Source organism: Sprattus sprattus, assembly GCF_963457725.1.
Source record: "Sprattus sprattus genome assembly, chromosome: 5".
Classification (NCBI taxonomy): Eukaryota; Metazoa; Chordata; class Actinopteri; order Clupeiformes; family Clupeidae; genus Sprattus; species Sprattus sprattus.
In genome coordinates, this window is record NC_137924.1 from 36,987,289 (window position 1) to 37,000,617 (window position 13,329).

General features: G+C 40.2%; 2 protein-coding genes across 2 annotated transcripts; both read right to left on the reverse strand.

Moving 5' to 3' along the window:
- Positions 1-2,432: 2,432 nt before the first annotated feature.
- leap2 (liver-expressed antimicrobial peptide 2) lies at positions 2,433-3,200 on the reverse strand (the record flags this gene model as incomplete). Its single annotated transcript, XM_080840029.1, has 3 exons — positions 2,433-2,472; positions 2,646-2,806; positions 3,096-3,200. 3 exons carry the CDS (start codon positions 3,198-3,200, stop codon positions 2,433-2,435), a joined length of 306 nt encoding a protein of 101 aa, XP_080696155.1.
- A 2,818-nt stretch (positions 3,201-6,018) lies between these two features.
- Positions 6,019-7,662, reverse strand: bmp15 (bone morphogenetic protein 15; the record flags this gene model as incomplete). Its single annotated transcript, XM_080839575.1, has 2 exons — positions 6,019-6,866; positions 7,314-7,662. The coding sequence occupies 2 exons, from the start codon at positions 7,660-7,662 to the stop codon at positions 6,019-6,021; spliced, it is 1,197 nt and encodes a 398-aa protein (XP_080695701.1).
- Between the last annotated feature and the right edge of the window lie 5,667 nt (positions 7,663-13,329).

A 13,329-nucleotide genomic window follows, 5' to 3' on the forward strand; every position in this document is an offset into this window, starting at 1 on the left:
ACCCCTTTAAACTTATCAAACTACACTTTTTTGTTATAAACCTTGAACATTTTGATGCCCTTTCTCCCTTGTGTTGGCTTTTTGAACTGGTCAATGATCCAGTTATTGTGTAGTCAGGATGATGGCAGCAAGGGTAAGACTACATTTTTTGAATATTGTTCCTCTGCACGCTCATACCCGTCCTTGTCTAGAAAACTGAGATGAGACCGCATGCTCAAAGCTGTATCAGAGCTGCAAATGCCAAGTCGTTCCCTTTGATGATCAGAAACAGATTGCAGTTTCTTTCCTCTGACAGTGTTCTATACCAATAATAAGACTCCTCTCTTCGTTCTATTTGTCCATCTACCCTTTTCAATTGTGCCTATTTGCATCTTTACTGCCTCTTTAGGCTTGTGTTTGTATTTATATGTAAATGTCCATGCATACATTGAAACATCTGTTTTGGAAGGATCACCCCAAAAGAATGATCATGCACCTATGCACACCCTTATGAAATTGTATATGATGTCCAGTATTTCACCAAATGCTCAGAATAACTGATATCAGCATTGTTTTGTGCATGAATGCCTTTACAGGAAGAATATATTACCTTTGCAACTGTCCATGTCTAGGGAACTGGGGCAAACGAGCCAGTTTAGAACAAGCCATTTAAATACACTAGATAAACAGGGAGCTCCCCCACCATTCCAGAACTATGAGAATGTCTGTTAGGATTTCCGATTCATCCAGTATCTTCGAACAGCTTGCAAAAGTTTGGAAGAGTTTGGAAAATGTCTTGTGGGAGTTTATTGCAGTTCCCAAATTGACAATAAATCTGTTTATTTCATGTCGTAGGACCTTAGGGAAACAACAACATTCCTTTTTCTCAGTTAGCATTTTTGCTATTTAGTCCCATGCCAGGGTGGCTGATATATTAGTCTCAGAATATGGGTTTCCAGTTAGCCAAGCTCATGCTTGGCTGGCCCTCTCTGCCACTTCAGCCAGATGACTATGCAATGAAAAATGTGGACTTTAGCCTCAAGGTCTCGTTCTTCAGAGCACAGAGACTGACAGACCATAATGGAGATTTACATGCTGTATGACTGGAGTCCAATAATAAAAGACCCATGCTCTGATCCTAGACTGCGTGTCAAATTGTAAAGAATGTTACCTAGGGGACGAAATCATTGTCAGAGTTCATTTAGTTTTACAGTGTGGAGAAATCCAATCTAATCCAACAGGCTGTTCAGAAAACAACAAAAAACACAAACGAGTTCCTTTGTTGAGTTTTTAAATATTAGAAGGTTTTATTGAGGTTTAAATACTCAGAGTAAAATGCAACATGCATTATTCAGGTTCACAGTACAGACTGGACGGACAATCAGTAATCCTTCATGCAAGGGCTTCTAACAATGTGACAAAACATGTGTATGTTCTACAGGCAATATAACAACAATAACAAAACAAACATTGTAATGTGTGGGTATATCACCAAAATACATTCTTAATAAGATACATGATCTTTCTTTAAAGCCAGGAATGCAAGAAGGGCAAACCTGGCAATAATGTATGTATGGAGATACATTTCAGTAATCAGATGAATGTGTGGAAGAACAATGAAGATATGTCAGGGGGAAATCACAATAGGAAACACATAATACTTGTCAGGAGATGCAATCAGGCATAATGCTTTCCTAAAAAAGGATTGTCAAAAAATATTAATATAAAAAATATGAGTCATAAAAACTGCGAGCTTCAAAATAAAAAGATGTGCAAATCTGTATTAATACTCCAATTCACTACGCCCTAGAAACATTGATTGGTTCTATATCTCTTTCACTTGCTTAATCACCAACGTCTCTGGTTCACTGACACTCAGGTTTGAACTTTGCTCTCTGTACGGAGCGTCCTCAAACAGCTGTAAGTTCAATATGCAAACACAGCATCCCAAGAACCCTGGTCAAACTAAGACCACTAGTAACATAGTACCTTCTATATTCAGATCAAACTCTTGCTAATTAATAGCAATGTCAAAGTGTTCTTCACAAAAAAAAAAAACGTATAGAGCCATCCTTCTTTTTCTTATAATTGTGCAGGTTGATTATTGTTCCCGAGGGTAGAAATTACAAAACAGAATACAGGCACTTGCATGGTACAGTACTTAAGTAGATATGAACAGGTTATATGTTTGATATAACCTGTCCCCTATAAATATGCATGTTTGAGAGTGAGTTGATAACTGTGCAAAATCCAACTCTTATTCATGTTTAAAACATTATGCATTATGCATTAAACAGTCATATAGTTGGTGTCTCAACCCACTATCAGACTGCAAACTACATATTAAACATCTCATTACATTTAATTTCATTAAACGGTTGTCATAACTGTATCCTGTGTCTTTTTCAGGAGGAATTGATCAAACACTGAGATGATCCAGCTCATCGCCACTTCTAGGATTGAACCGATTGGTTGAACGAGCAGTGACCCTTCCTGCAAACAGAAATATGTTATATATTAGTGTCAGTTGAACAAGACAAAGAACAGCTCACATGCTGTATTTCAGACCAAAAATACAGCACTGTCTAATTAACACAACATAAGATTTTGAAATATACACACAAACATTTTACACAGACAGAAACTTTGCACTGGACACTGCATACCTGCAGGTTCCTGTCGAACACTCATAGTTGTTCTGGCAGAACGCTCCATGTGGTTTGGTTCCCATGATTCGCCACAAAGGTGTCATCCGGACAACCCGTTTCAGCAAATTCTGAACAGACCCATCTGGTAAATCTGGTCGGATCACTGGGCCAGCTGAAATCTAAAGGGCACAGAGATTCAAACCCTTAGGTCTTAGCTTTTAATCAGAGACCATTCCTCAAGCTGCTATAAGAAATTGCCTTTTTAGGCTATAGTTCAACTATAGTTGAAGGATTATCAAGGCATAATACTTTGTTTAGTTACTAAAAAAGATACACTTCTATTCCCCTTTTAACTTATTAAATGTAATAGTATACTGAACTGGAATCTGCCGTTTCATGTTTGCAGTACAACAAAACCTCCTTAGGACACAAATACACACAAGAGCCACACAAAAAAAGTGTTCTTACCTGCTGGAGGATCAGCAGTGTGACCAGGCACCAGGTGGTCAATGTCCGTGTGGAGATGTGGATTTGGTCCTGCATGTTGAGTAGGTGATTGCTGGGAGTGTGCATGTAGAGCTGGGTGTGACAACGCAACCAAGAGACAAGTGGCAGCAGGAACATTTTCAGCCCACTTTTATACTGCAAACTTTCCCCTAGAAACATGGTGTCATTCCACTGTTCTCACTCACCAACTCACTCACTTTTTCAAGGTCTAGCCTCTCTGTGCTCCCATGATGTCACTTATTTGCTTAATATTTCAGACCTGTAAGGTGAAGGTGCAATGTCAGGCCAGCAGTGAACTAGTCAGTCTGATCAAGGGTGGGAAGGAAATATAGTATGGTATTTTAAGTACCATTGGTGTCCTCACAGACAAAATGGCATGAGATATATGGTAACATGGTTGATGTAAACCTTTCAGATACAAGGTGACATGCTATAAGATAAGGCATTAATCAAATTACACTTCAACAATCATCCAGTGGGTTTTCAATTTATAAAATCAATGGAATGACCCTTTACCTCAGCCCTTTCCAACCAGGGATTAATTTAAGCAACCCAGCCAACAAGGAACTGAAACCACCCATTAGAGATAATCAATCACAACAAATTAAGATAACTGCATAATGCTTACACTTGCATACTTGTTTTACCATACACCCACCAGATAACAGACACACGTGGACATCAACATTTACACACATACACTAACACAGGCACTAACACACATACACTAACACACATACACCAACACAGGCACTTACACACAAATATGAACGCCACACAATTGCCTGCACTCACAACCCTTAAGAAACAGCTGAACATCGTTCTAAGACGAGCACTTGGCAAGTTATACATGTATGTGTGTATCTGTGTGCACATCTTTGTCAGTGCAAACTATTCATCTAACCTGCAGTGGTCCTTTGATCAGTAGAGATCTCTGAATATTAGGAATTGTGTTTAGTAAGCAACATTGCAATAGTAGTCCAAAAAATTCACAAGTTCTCTTTCTCAAACTCTATACTTTAGACCAACTAAATGGCAAATCATGGTAAACCCAATTGCAAATAACCCATGAGGAGACCATATAGGTGACTATTTGAGCATATCCCCAACTGCCAATTAGCACTAGTGGTTTATCGCTGAGGAATGAATTTCATCCATGCGTTCTCTCTTGGCTCCATCTATAATAGTTGTTAACGTCCATGTACTGAATTAGTGAGCGGGAGAGAAGGGCATAGGGTGCATGACTCCATCAAGGTCTCATCTCACAGCCATTCAGACACAAATGACCTTTGCTGGCACTCACTAGGGTGTTTGTGAATCTTGGCAGATGGTCATCAGATTGCACACAAAGTGCAGTGTCCTGAACAAGAACTGCTCAGCTGACCTCTTGCCAAGGGGGCAAAAGGTCTCCACTGAGCCACCCTCTTATCCTACATATTCTTATGGCAGGAAATAAGAAGTCTGGCAAGACAAAGTAGTGATGCTGATGGTGGCACAGTCTGTTTAAAACTCTTCACTCCCCCCTCATGCGTTCCAATTTTCTGTGCTTTGACCAATTTGGACACAAAAATGATTGCAAAACACAATTACGCAAACAGAATTAGTCAGACTTGGATCTCTGTATGACTTACAAACATAGTTATAGAATAGAATAGTAGGTGCATTAACAATCCCTTTTGTAACTAACACCATCCTATACATCCTGTAGGTGTCTTGGTTTGACAAAAAAGTCCATATACATTGCTTAACTCTGCTTTGCCTCCATCTCAGCTGTTGTCCTATTTTTGTCCTTTTAGTTAACACTGAAGAACTATGCTGTGTAAACAATTACAAGATTTACTGGATTTACCTCAGTCGATTTCCAGAAACTCATCCTTTACCTAGCACTGAGGAAAGTCCTCCCCCCTGTGGTCACAAAATATAAGAGCAGAAGAAACTAAATAGTTCCTACTGTTGGAACAGTTTAAAAAAAAAATCTTGTTCTAGTTATTAACGGCAACATTGAAAACATTTTGTACAAAATATGCATTTTTATTTTATTATTGTACTCATCATTTATGTTAATAAAAGAACTGCCAATGCTTTAACCATCGTCATTGGCATCTCTCATAAGAAACACTGTTATGAGACATTCTTCAATAGCTCATCCCACATCAGACTGCTCTTTCTCCTGCTGCTCTCACCCCTACAATCTCTCTGCTTGCTTTAAGAGGCCACTTTCTCTGACCAGAAGAAATCATCACTGAACACACCTGTTGAGTTGGCTGGCCCAACCCTCCACAGAACTACACGCCACAAAACTGCCTCCACACAGATCAGGGGCCCTTTAGAGTACAACTTTAAAAAGCACTTTGCTGTTTTTGATAATTTTTTTCTTTTTTGAATTCCTGTAAGGAGGTCTTTAGGAATGTCAATAGATACAGCACCATGTCAGAAATGCCAAGTTGAATGCGAAAAATCTCTAGTCTCATCACAAACTCAAACAAAAAATCAAACATGCATGCCTACCCAAAAAGGATTCCCGACAGCTAATCCAATATCATGCTACCCTGCTCACGCTTGCCAAATACTGACTTAACATCATTATTATTATTACATACATATATAAAACACATTCAAAAACACATCGACAACACCAAGTTCATATTTAAGACGGCTCCTGAAAAAAAAAATACGGACGTACACACACATATACAGACCCTTAACATGTGCCCTGCACATTTACCCATAGCCTTAGACAGACATTAGAAATAGTCTGTAAGTGTGGGATGACATTATGACCCCCAGCACCCAAAGAAACAACACATCATAAGCATTCTTACTGTTGTCCAATGAGACCTACACCAATTTAGCATGGGAGACGTAGAGCTCTTAAAGGGATGTCTCACCGGCAGGTGCAGGATTCTGCAATCATGTCCTCGTATTCCTTGTAAACAATGTTGTCGTTCTGCTCCATCATAAGTACACTGATGGGCTTGTACTTGTAGGGAACACAGGAAGGTGGTGGGATGTCCGCCACACCAAGCTCGCTGATGAAAGACTGCACTATAGCGTGGTTGGGCGAGTTTAAGCCGTAGCGCAGGATCCGCGGACAGTCTCCCATGCAATATCGTGGGTTGTACTTGTGAGGGGCAATGATCCAATGATCCCATCCCAGGTCGCTGAAAGCCACCTCGTAGGAGTGCAATTTGCACTGGTTCTTGGCCACATGGTTCTTGCTTCCCTTGTAGTTGGGGATATCGGACACAATGCTACCAGGCTCTTTGGATCTGCGATGCCGAAAGACAGTGTGCGTTGGAAGTGTGCTGGATGATCCTCGCTCAATGGGGTGCCTCTCCTCCTCCTCCTCCTCCTCCAAGAAGAGTAGAAGAGCAGGAGCCATCAAGGACACCTGGGGGGGCTGGTATCTCCCCGTCACTCCACGCCTCCCTCTCTTCCTAACCCGCCCTCCCTGCTGGCAGCGGTACTGAACAGACAGTGCCAGAGGACCTTCCTTCCACTGAGATACCTGCCCTGTGATGTCTCCCTCCACCCACTGGTTGTGAGGTTTAAGGGTCACTTTGTCTTCTGATGGAATGCCCAACTCTCCTGTTGGTCCCAGGTGCCAGACCTTGGCTTCACATTTGACTGACAGTAGTTGTCCCACAGGTGACTTCATATGGACTAGCGAGGCCCGTACCATTCGCTCAAGTTCAAGGCTTTCCAGTTCATACTTCAGAGTGAAGTGCACATCTATAAAGATAGGATTGGGATAATAAACGGTCAATATAAATTGGATCATTTTCAATGCCACCCTCAGAAAATTAAGTTCGGTGAAACTGAAGACCACAGTGAACACAGGTTGGACAGTGTCGGGTTAACTGGTTGCTGGAAGAACGTTGGCATAGATTATGTTGGTTCTCATACACTCACAACCACATAGCCAACATGTTGAGTGTTTAGATAGGCCTGCACAATAAGACGAACCGCAGTTAAACATATTGCCAGAATAGTATGCTCCTCGGCTAATATCTAGCAAAACAACGACTCGGACAATCCACCTCCGCAATAGGGTTATTTCTAATTAAGGCTGCTGACGACAAACCACCTTAGGCTTGTAACGGTTAGCCGACTTTCACAATAACACAACGCAAATGACATGCATCTTAACAAATCATCATGACGAGCAAAAAAACGTACCTTTAGATGCCACAAGACTGCGTTTTTGCACGGACGCGCGTAAAAGCCTCACAGTGTTGGATCCAAACACTTTATGCCCTTTCGGCCTACCATCTGTTTCTGCAGCCATTCTATACATCCCCAACATGAACCGCAAATGCTGGTCTTCCTCTCCTCTCTCCGTGAATGGTGTATGGTGGGCACTCTTCGGTTTTGCCTGATAACTCCACCGAGATCCTTCGGTGAGAACACTGAGATGCGACGACGAAATACCCATTTTACCAGCCACGCGGGAGGACGTGGAGAACAACAGTAAAAAACACGACAGTATACTAAACTGTGAAAGGACAAACTTAGCCTTCATGTTCATTCTCTGGCGTGAATCACTTTGACCAAGAGGGCTAACATGGTATTAAAATCGAAGGCCGTGATACGCTCAGTCGCACACCTTTTTGCCAGTGGCGTTTTGAGAAAGGTGAGTCAAGATCTTGACCCCCTAATAACCCCTGTTACGTTTCAGTTTACGTAAACCAGGCCTACCACATAGTGACCATGGGTTTCTCCTGATAATAGTTGTGCTTACGAGCCTGTAGGTTTCTGAACTCATTAATTGCATTTCTTTGATATAAATATTGACGTTTGACGACATTGACGATTCATTGTTTGTTTTTTACTTTAAAATGCTGTCAATATGATTAGGCCTACACACATTTGCTTAGCTCTGGCTGTAGGCCATAGCTATGCAGACGTAAATTGTAGTTTTTGCATGGCTCCCATTCAATGTTTACTTATTGGGATTTGGGACACCTTTGTGGCTCTTTACTTTAACATTTTCTTATATCAGATACAGTAGGCTATAGATACAGTATTTGATATGAGGATTGGGGAGTAACGGAATACATGGAACAGCGTTAAGTAACTTGGATACAAAAAAGGTAACTGTATTCAGGTAAAGTTACAGAAAAAAATACGTAATTAGATTACGGTTTTTTAAAGCAAAATTTTGGATTATTAACAGCATTACAAATTTCAAATAGATTTTAAATAAAGAACATTATACTATCATCCACATGCGAACTTTACAACACTTCACGAGAAGACCACAGACAAACCTAAGTCCAAGTCCATATCAAGTTCAAAAATGTTTTTCTCTGGCTGGAAATATCGACTATCGGTCTTCAAAACTGAAAATGAGAAGAACATAACAGTGCAGTGCACCTAATGCCCCCCGCGGAGGAAATGTTATCCAAGTAGCCTACTCTACGTCAAATTGAATAAAGCATGTACAGGTAAGAGTAAGACCAACACTGCTAACGTCTGTCTACACAGACATCCAGCAAACTGAGATTAAAGTTGGTTAGCTAACCTGACAGTATTGCTTGCCTTCTAAGGTAATAAAAAAGAGGGACTGTGATAACTGGGATGATCGTGTGTGGATAAAACCCAAGCCTCTGACCGAAATGTACACGTGGCAGTTTAATTGAAGTTTCAGCGTGAAGTGTGAGTAACATCTGTTTATCAACCAAGCGAGTTTGGCTATACAGTTTTATGTTAAGGTTTGGGCACCCCTCTGATGTTGCATGTTAATTTGCTCTGTCTTTATAAGAAAACATCATAGAAATATGTAATTTATTTTCCAGACAAAAGCTGGATTATTGGATGTTTTTCGGACAAAAATGTTTAATGTAGCAGCAATAGGCTGTGCAAAAATGTGGGCACCCTTTTAAGTATGTTGATTTGAATACCTGTAGTTGCAGTATGCAGTATGCTGACTGACTGAAGCACAACATTCTTTTGATCAGCTGATTGAACCTTAAACTGCAAATAAAGCTACAACAAATCATGAAAAAGCTAATTTAACAACGCCAATTCATAGGTGTGCTAAAATGATTAAAAACTAAGATGATTTCTCAGTATGAATTAGGAGAGGGATATAAAAGGTTATCATAAAGGTTGTCTATCTCCACAGTCAGACATATAGTTAGAAAATGGAAAGCCACAGGAACACTTTTTGTGAAGGAAAGATGTGGTAAGCCAAGAAAAATATATGAAGGGCAAAGATAAAGAATGGTTAGAATAGTCCATGCACGGCAGCCATCAAGCCTGTCTCAATGGTCCAAAATACCTGTAGCCAGAATTCAGGGACTGTTATTTCAGCAAAGAGAGGCTTTACCAAAATTGATGTGATTATTCCACTTGGGTGCCCACATTTTTGCACATATCTGTTATTCTTATGATGCACACACTGCATTGTTTCTGTCAATAAAAATAAATGTCATTACAGATCTGAAATGTGACTTTTCCCATGAGGTGTAAATTATGTCAAAATGAAATTGCTGCTTTAAAAGACCAACAGATTTTAACCTGAAATAATGATAATTATCAGGGGTGCCCAAACTTTCACATAAAACTGTAAGTTAAATGTGCACAAATGCTGTTTGAATGTTGTTTAAGTGGTAGTCACGTGACTATCACTTAAACAACATTCAAACAGCATTTGTAAACTATACTACTATGCTATACAACTCTGTAGGTCCACCCTATAATTTTTTATTACAACTTGGTTGCCTCAATTTCCTTTCGTATGTTACATTGTGCTGTTGATTTACAGAATTGCTATTGAGGTAATCCAAAAGTAACAGAAAGTAATCAAGTTACTTTACTTTAATATTGTGATACTTGGATAAGGTTACTGAATACAATTTTTAACAGGTAATTAGTAATTGTAACAGAATATATATTTTTTTAAAGTAACCCTGTAGATAGATGACTAATGGTCCTCCCAAAAACATAGACAAGACCATATCATGGCTGAGTGATTCTTGTTCTTCCCCACACCATAAAAACCTAAAGTTTGTGTGTGGGGTATAGGAGCCTAGGTAGGCTTACTGTATACAACTCAGAACATTGTAATGTTTTTTAGCCTAGAAATATGCTAATTTATATAACTCTTGGCTAGCTAGGTATTTGACCATGAGGACTAGGGAGTGTCATTTACTGTAACCCGAGCGAACATTAAGATTTTGCCACACCCTTTAAGGCGCGTCCAGCACATATGTATCTCAGCTTCTGAAGGTCACAGACACTTGAATTTGGCCTCAAAATGACCGGAATACGCATGTTTATATATGCACTATGAAGGTTTCTAGGCTCTAAAACCTTTACCTTTCGAGATATTCAAGATGTTTTGGGGGGAGAAAGCTTCAAATCTTGAATGTCTTGAATTTGAATTTGAAGTAAAGGTTTTAGACATCAATGTAGATGTCAAACTGGCTTCCAGTGGAGGCTTAATGGTTGGCTCATTGGTTTTGAACCTGTGGTTGGCTACTGCTGGATATTGTTCTTGCACATTTGTATAACAGAGCCTAATTAACAGAGCAGTATGAAATTAAGCTGAGACGGAGCATATAAACAGAGAATAACAGAAGCCCTAGTATTGACCCTTGGGACACCCCATTTTGAATCAGAGATAGCTTTTTAACTGCTCTGTTACAAAGGCCTTTTATTGTAGCCTTTGACTGCTCGGTCATCAGTAAACAAATGTCATCCATGATCCAATAATGACTTTTCTTGTCATTTCAATTCACATATTGTAGTTTAATTCGACTTAAGGCGGAGCTTTGCTTGATGTATTAGTCATTGCACGCGCCAACTGTCAGTGCGGGCACATGATGGCAGCACTCCGATCCTATCCGATTCTCTCCATGGGGTCTCCATGGGGGGTTAACTGCTCTATCTCAAAGCACATGGAAGTGACAAAACTAGATCAGTTCAAATCAAATGCGGAATGTTTACATCTGCTACCGTTGATTATACAGTAAATACGTTGTGAAATGAAACAAAACCGTTGATTATACAGTAAATACGTTGTGAAATGAAACAAAAACACACCACAGTTAAAGTTGTATTAGTATTGATTGATTCACATCGATATGAGTGGATTACATGACTAACAACGGGTGGAAAAGTAATAAGAAAATATTTGTTCACTGAATTAGCGTGTTCTGTCCCAAACAGTTGCGTTCCAGTTTCTAAGTTTCACTTTCGCTTTCAGTATTTCAACGTGAATGAGAGGGAGCACAAGAACTGAGCGTCTAGCAGCGTTTATCATATCATATACATTATATATGATGCATGTATATGTCTGTGGGCACGATCTCAAGCACGTGCAAAAGTTGTTGTTGTCCAATTTGAATCAGATACGAGAGACACATGCGCGCCCAGTCCAATTACCAGCGGAATCGAATCGTGTGTCTGGGGGTTTACATCGGAGTCCAGTCGGACTCAAGTTGGACACAATGAATCTAGTTCTGGGGAGTCACATGTGTCCAATATCCAATTTAAATCGGACTGAAATCGGAAATTGGACGCATGTGTCCACACTGTGTGATGGCAACACAGTGCCATAACCTATTATGCTCACGCTAAAGGTGCTCTTGACTTGCTGTAGTCTCCTCCTCAACAATAGGTATCACCACTGAGAAATACCATCTAAACCGTTGGGAGGTATGCAGCGAATTAGAGTGAAGTTTAACTTTATCACCAGTATTCATCGGATTAACCACTGAAAGCAGCAAAAAGAAGAGGTAATGTGCCAGATAAAGTAAAATAGCCTATATGACATGACCACTTAACTGTTTCACTGTTAACTGTCATTGGTCGACCACCCTCTAAGTGTTGGCAGATGCACGATAATTATCTTTCAAAGACAATCATTTTGAGCATTTGGTACGATACTTCGCCATTTCCAACCTGGCAAAACAGTGTCTTTTCCACATACAGATGTCATGTGCTGTTGTAAACAATGTAACTAGACACTAGTTGCATTGTTTACAACAGCACTTTTTACAGATGTCATGTGCTGTTGTAAACAACGCAACTTTGCATTGTTAACAACAGCACATGACATCTGCATGTGGAAAAGATGGCAAAACCTTGTCGTGGGGGGAGGGGGCGGGGTCATCTGTATGTAAAAAAAGATGGCAAAACATCGTTGCGGTGTCATCTGCTATACACTACCACGCCCCCTCCCCCGCAACAAAGTGTCCTCTTTTCAAATATGGTCACCCTACAAATAGCCAACAATTTGGTCCCAGAATAATTCTAATAAAAAAAGCTTGGCAAAGGATACAATACAAAAGCTACCTAAGACAAACCTAATATGAGGTTGCAGTAAAAGCTTAAGATCATTCTTTTGCATTATCACACCTAAAGTAGGCTATCATCTTGAAAGGAGTGAAGGTAGCCTTCTTAGAAAACCTGTGTTTCTATCCAAAAACCTTAATTTCCATAAAAAATGGAGCTGACCTCTCCTGCTCACAGAAGTCACACCACAGCAAGTGCCAGAATGTCTGCTGAAACATTTAACTAAAGTGTCGTTTACATGGAGCCTAGTTTGTCAAACTGATACGGATAGCTAATACAGATAGCCCTATCATCCATACGAACACTCTCTATCCGCACCTCGTTTCTGCAACGATCGCAGTCCGGGGTAGAAAGTGAGTAGATTTGAATCGGTACGGGGGCCGATGAGTTTTTCTATTGATAATAAAGAGTTTGGAACAGTAACATGACATGTCTGTCATCCCATTTCCCATGATGCATTGCTCCGAGCATTTTACATACATTTATGAATAAAAAAGCAAATTAAATCGCTGGCCAATTTATATTTGTGGTCATGAAAGTTATGTTACGTCTGAATAAGAAGAATTAGATCAAGATAGGGGGCTAATCAAAAATCAGAAGACTGGGTTAATGTTAGTGAATTCGAGGCACACCATGAGTGAGATTTTGAGGGAGAACAAGTTATTTATATACTGGTTGGAGATGGCGGAAAAGATCACGTGGGGCAGTGACGTCATCAGGTTGCGTGAAACCGTGCAGACGAACACCAGCCCCCGTACCGATTCAAATCTACTCACTTTCTACCCCGGACTGCGATTGTTGCAGAAACGAGGTGCGGATAGAGAGTGTTCGTATGGATGATAGGGCTATCTGTATTAGCTATCCGTATCAGTTTGACAAACTAGGCTCCATG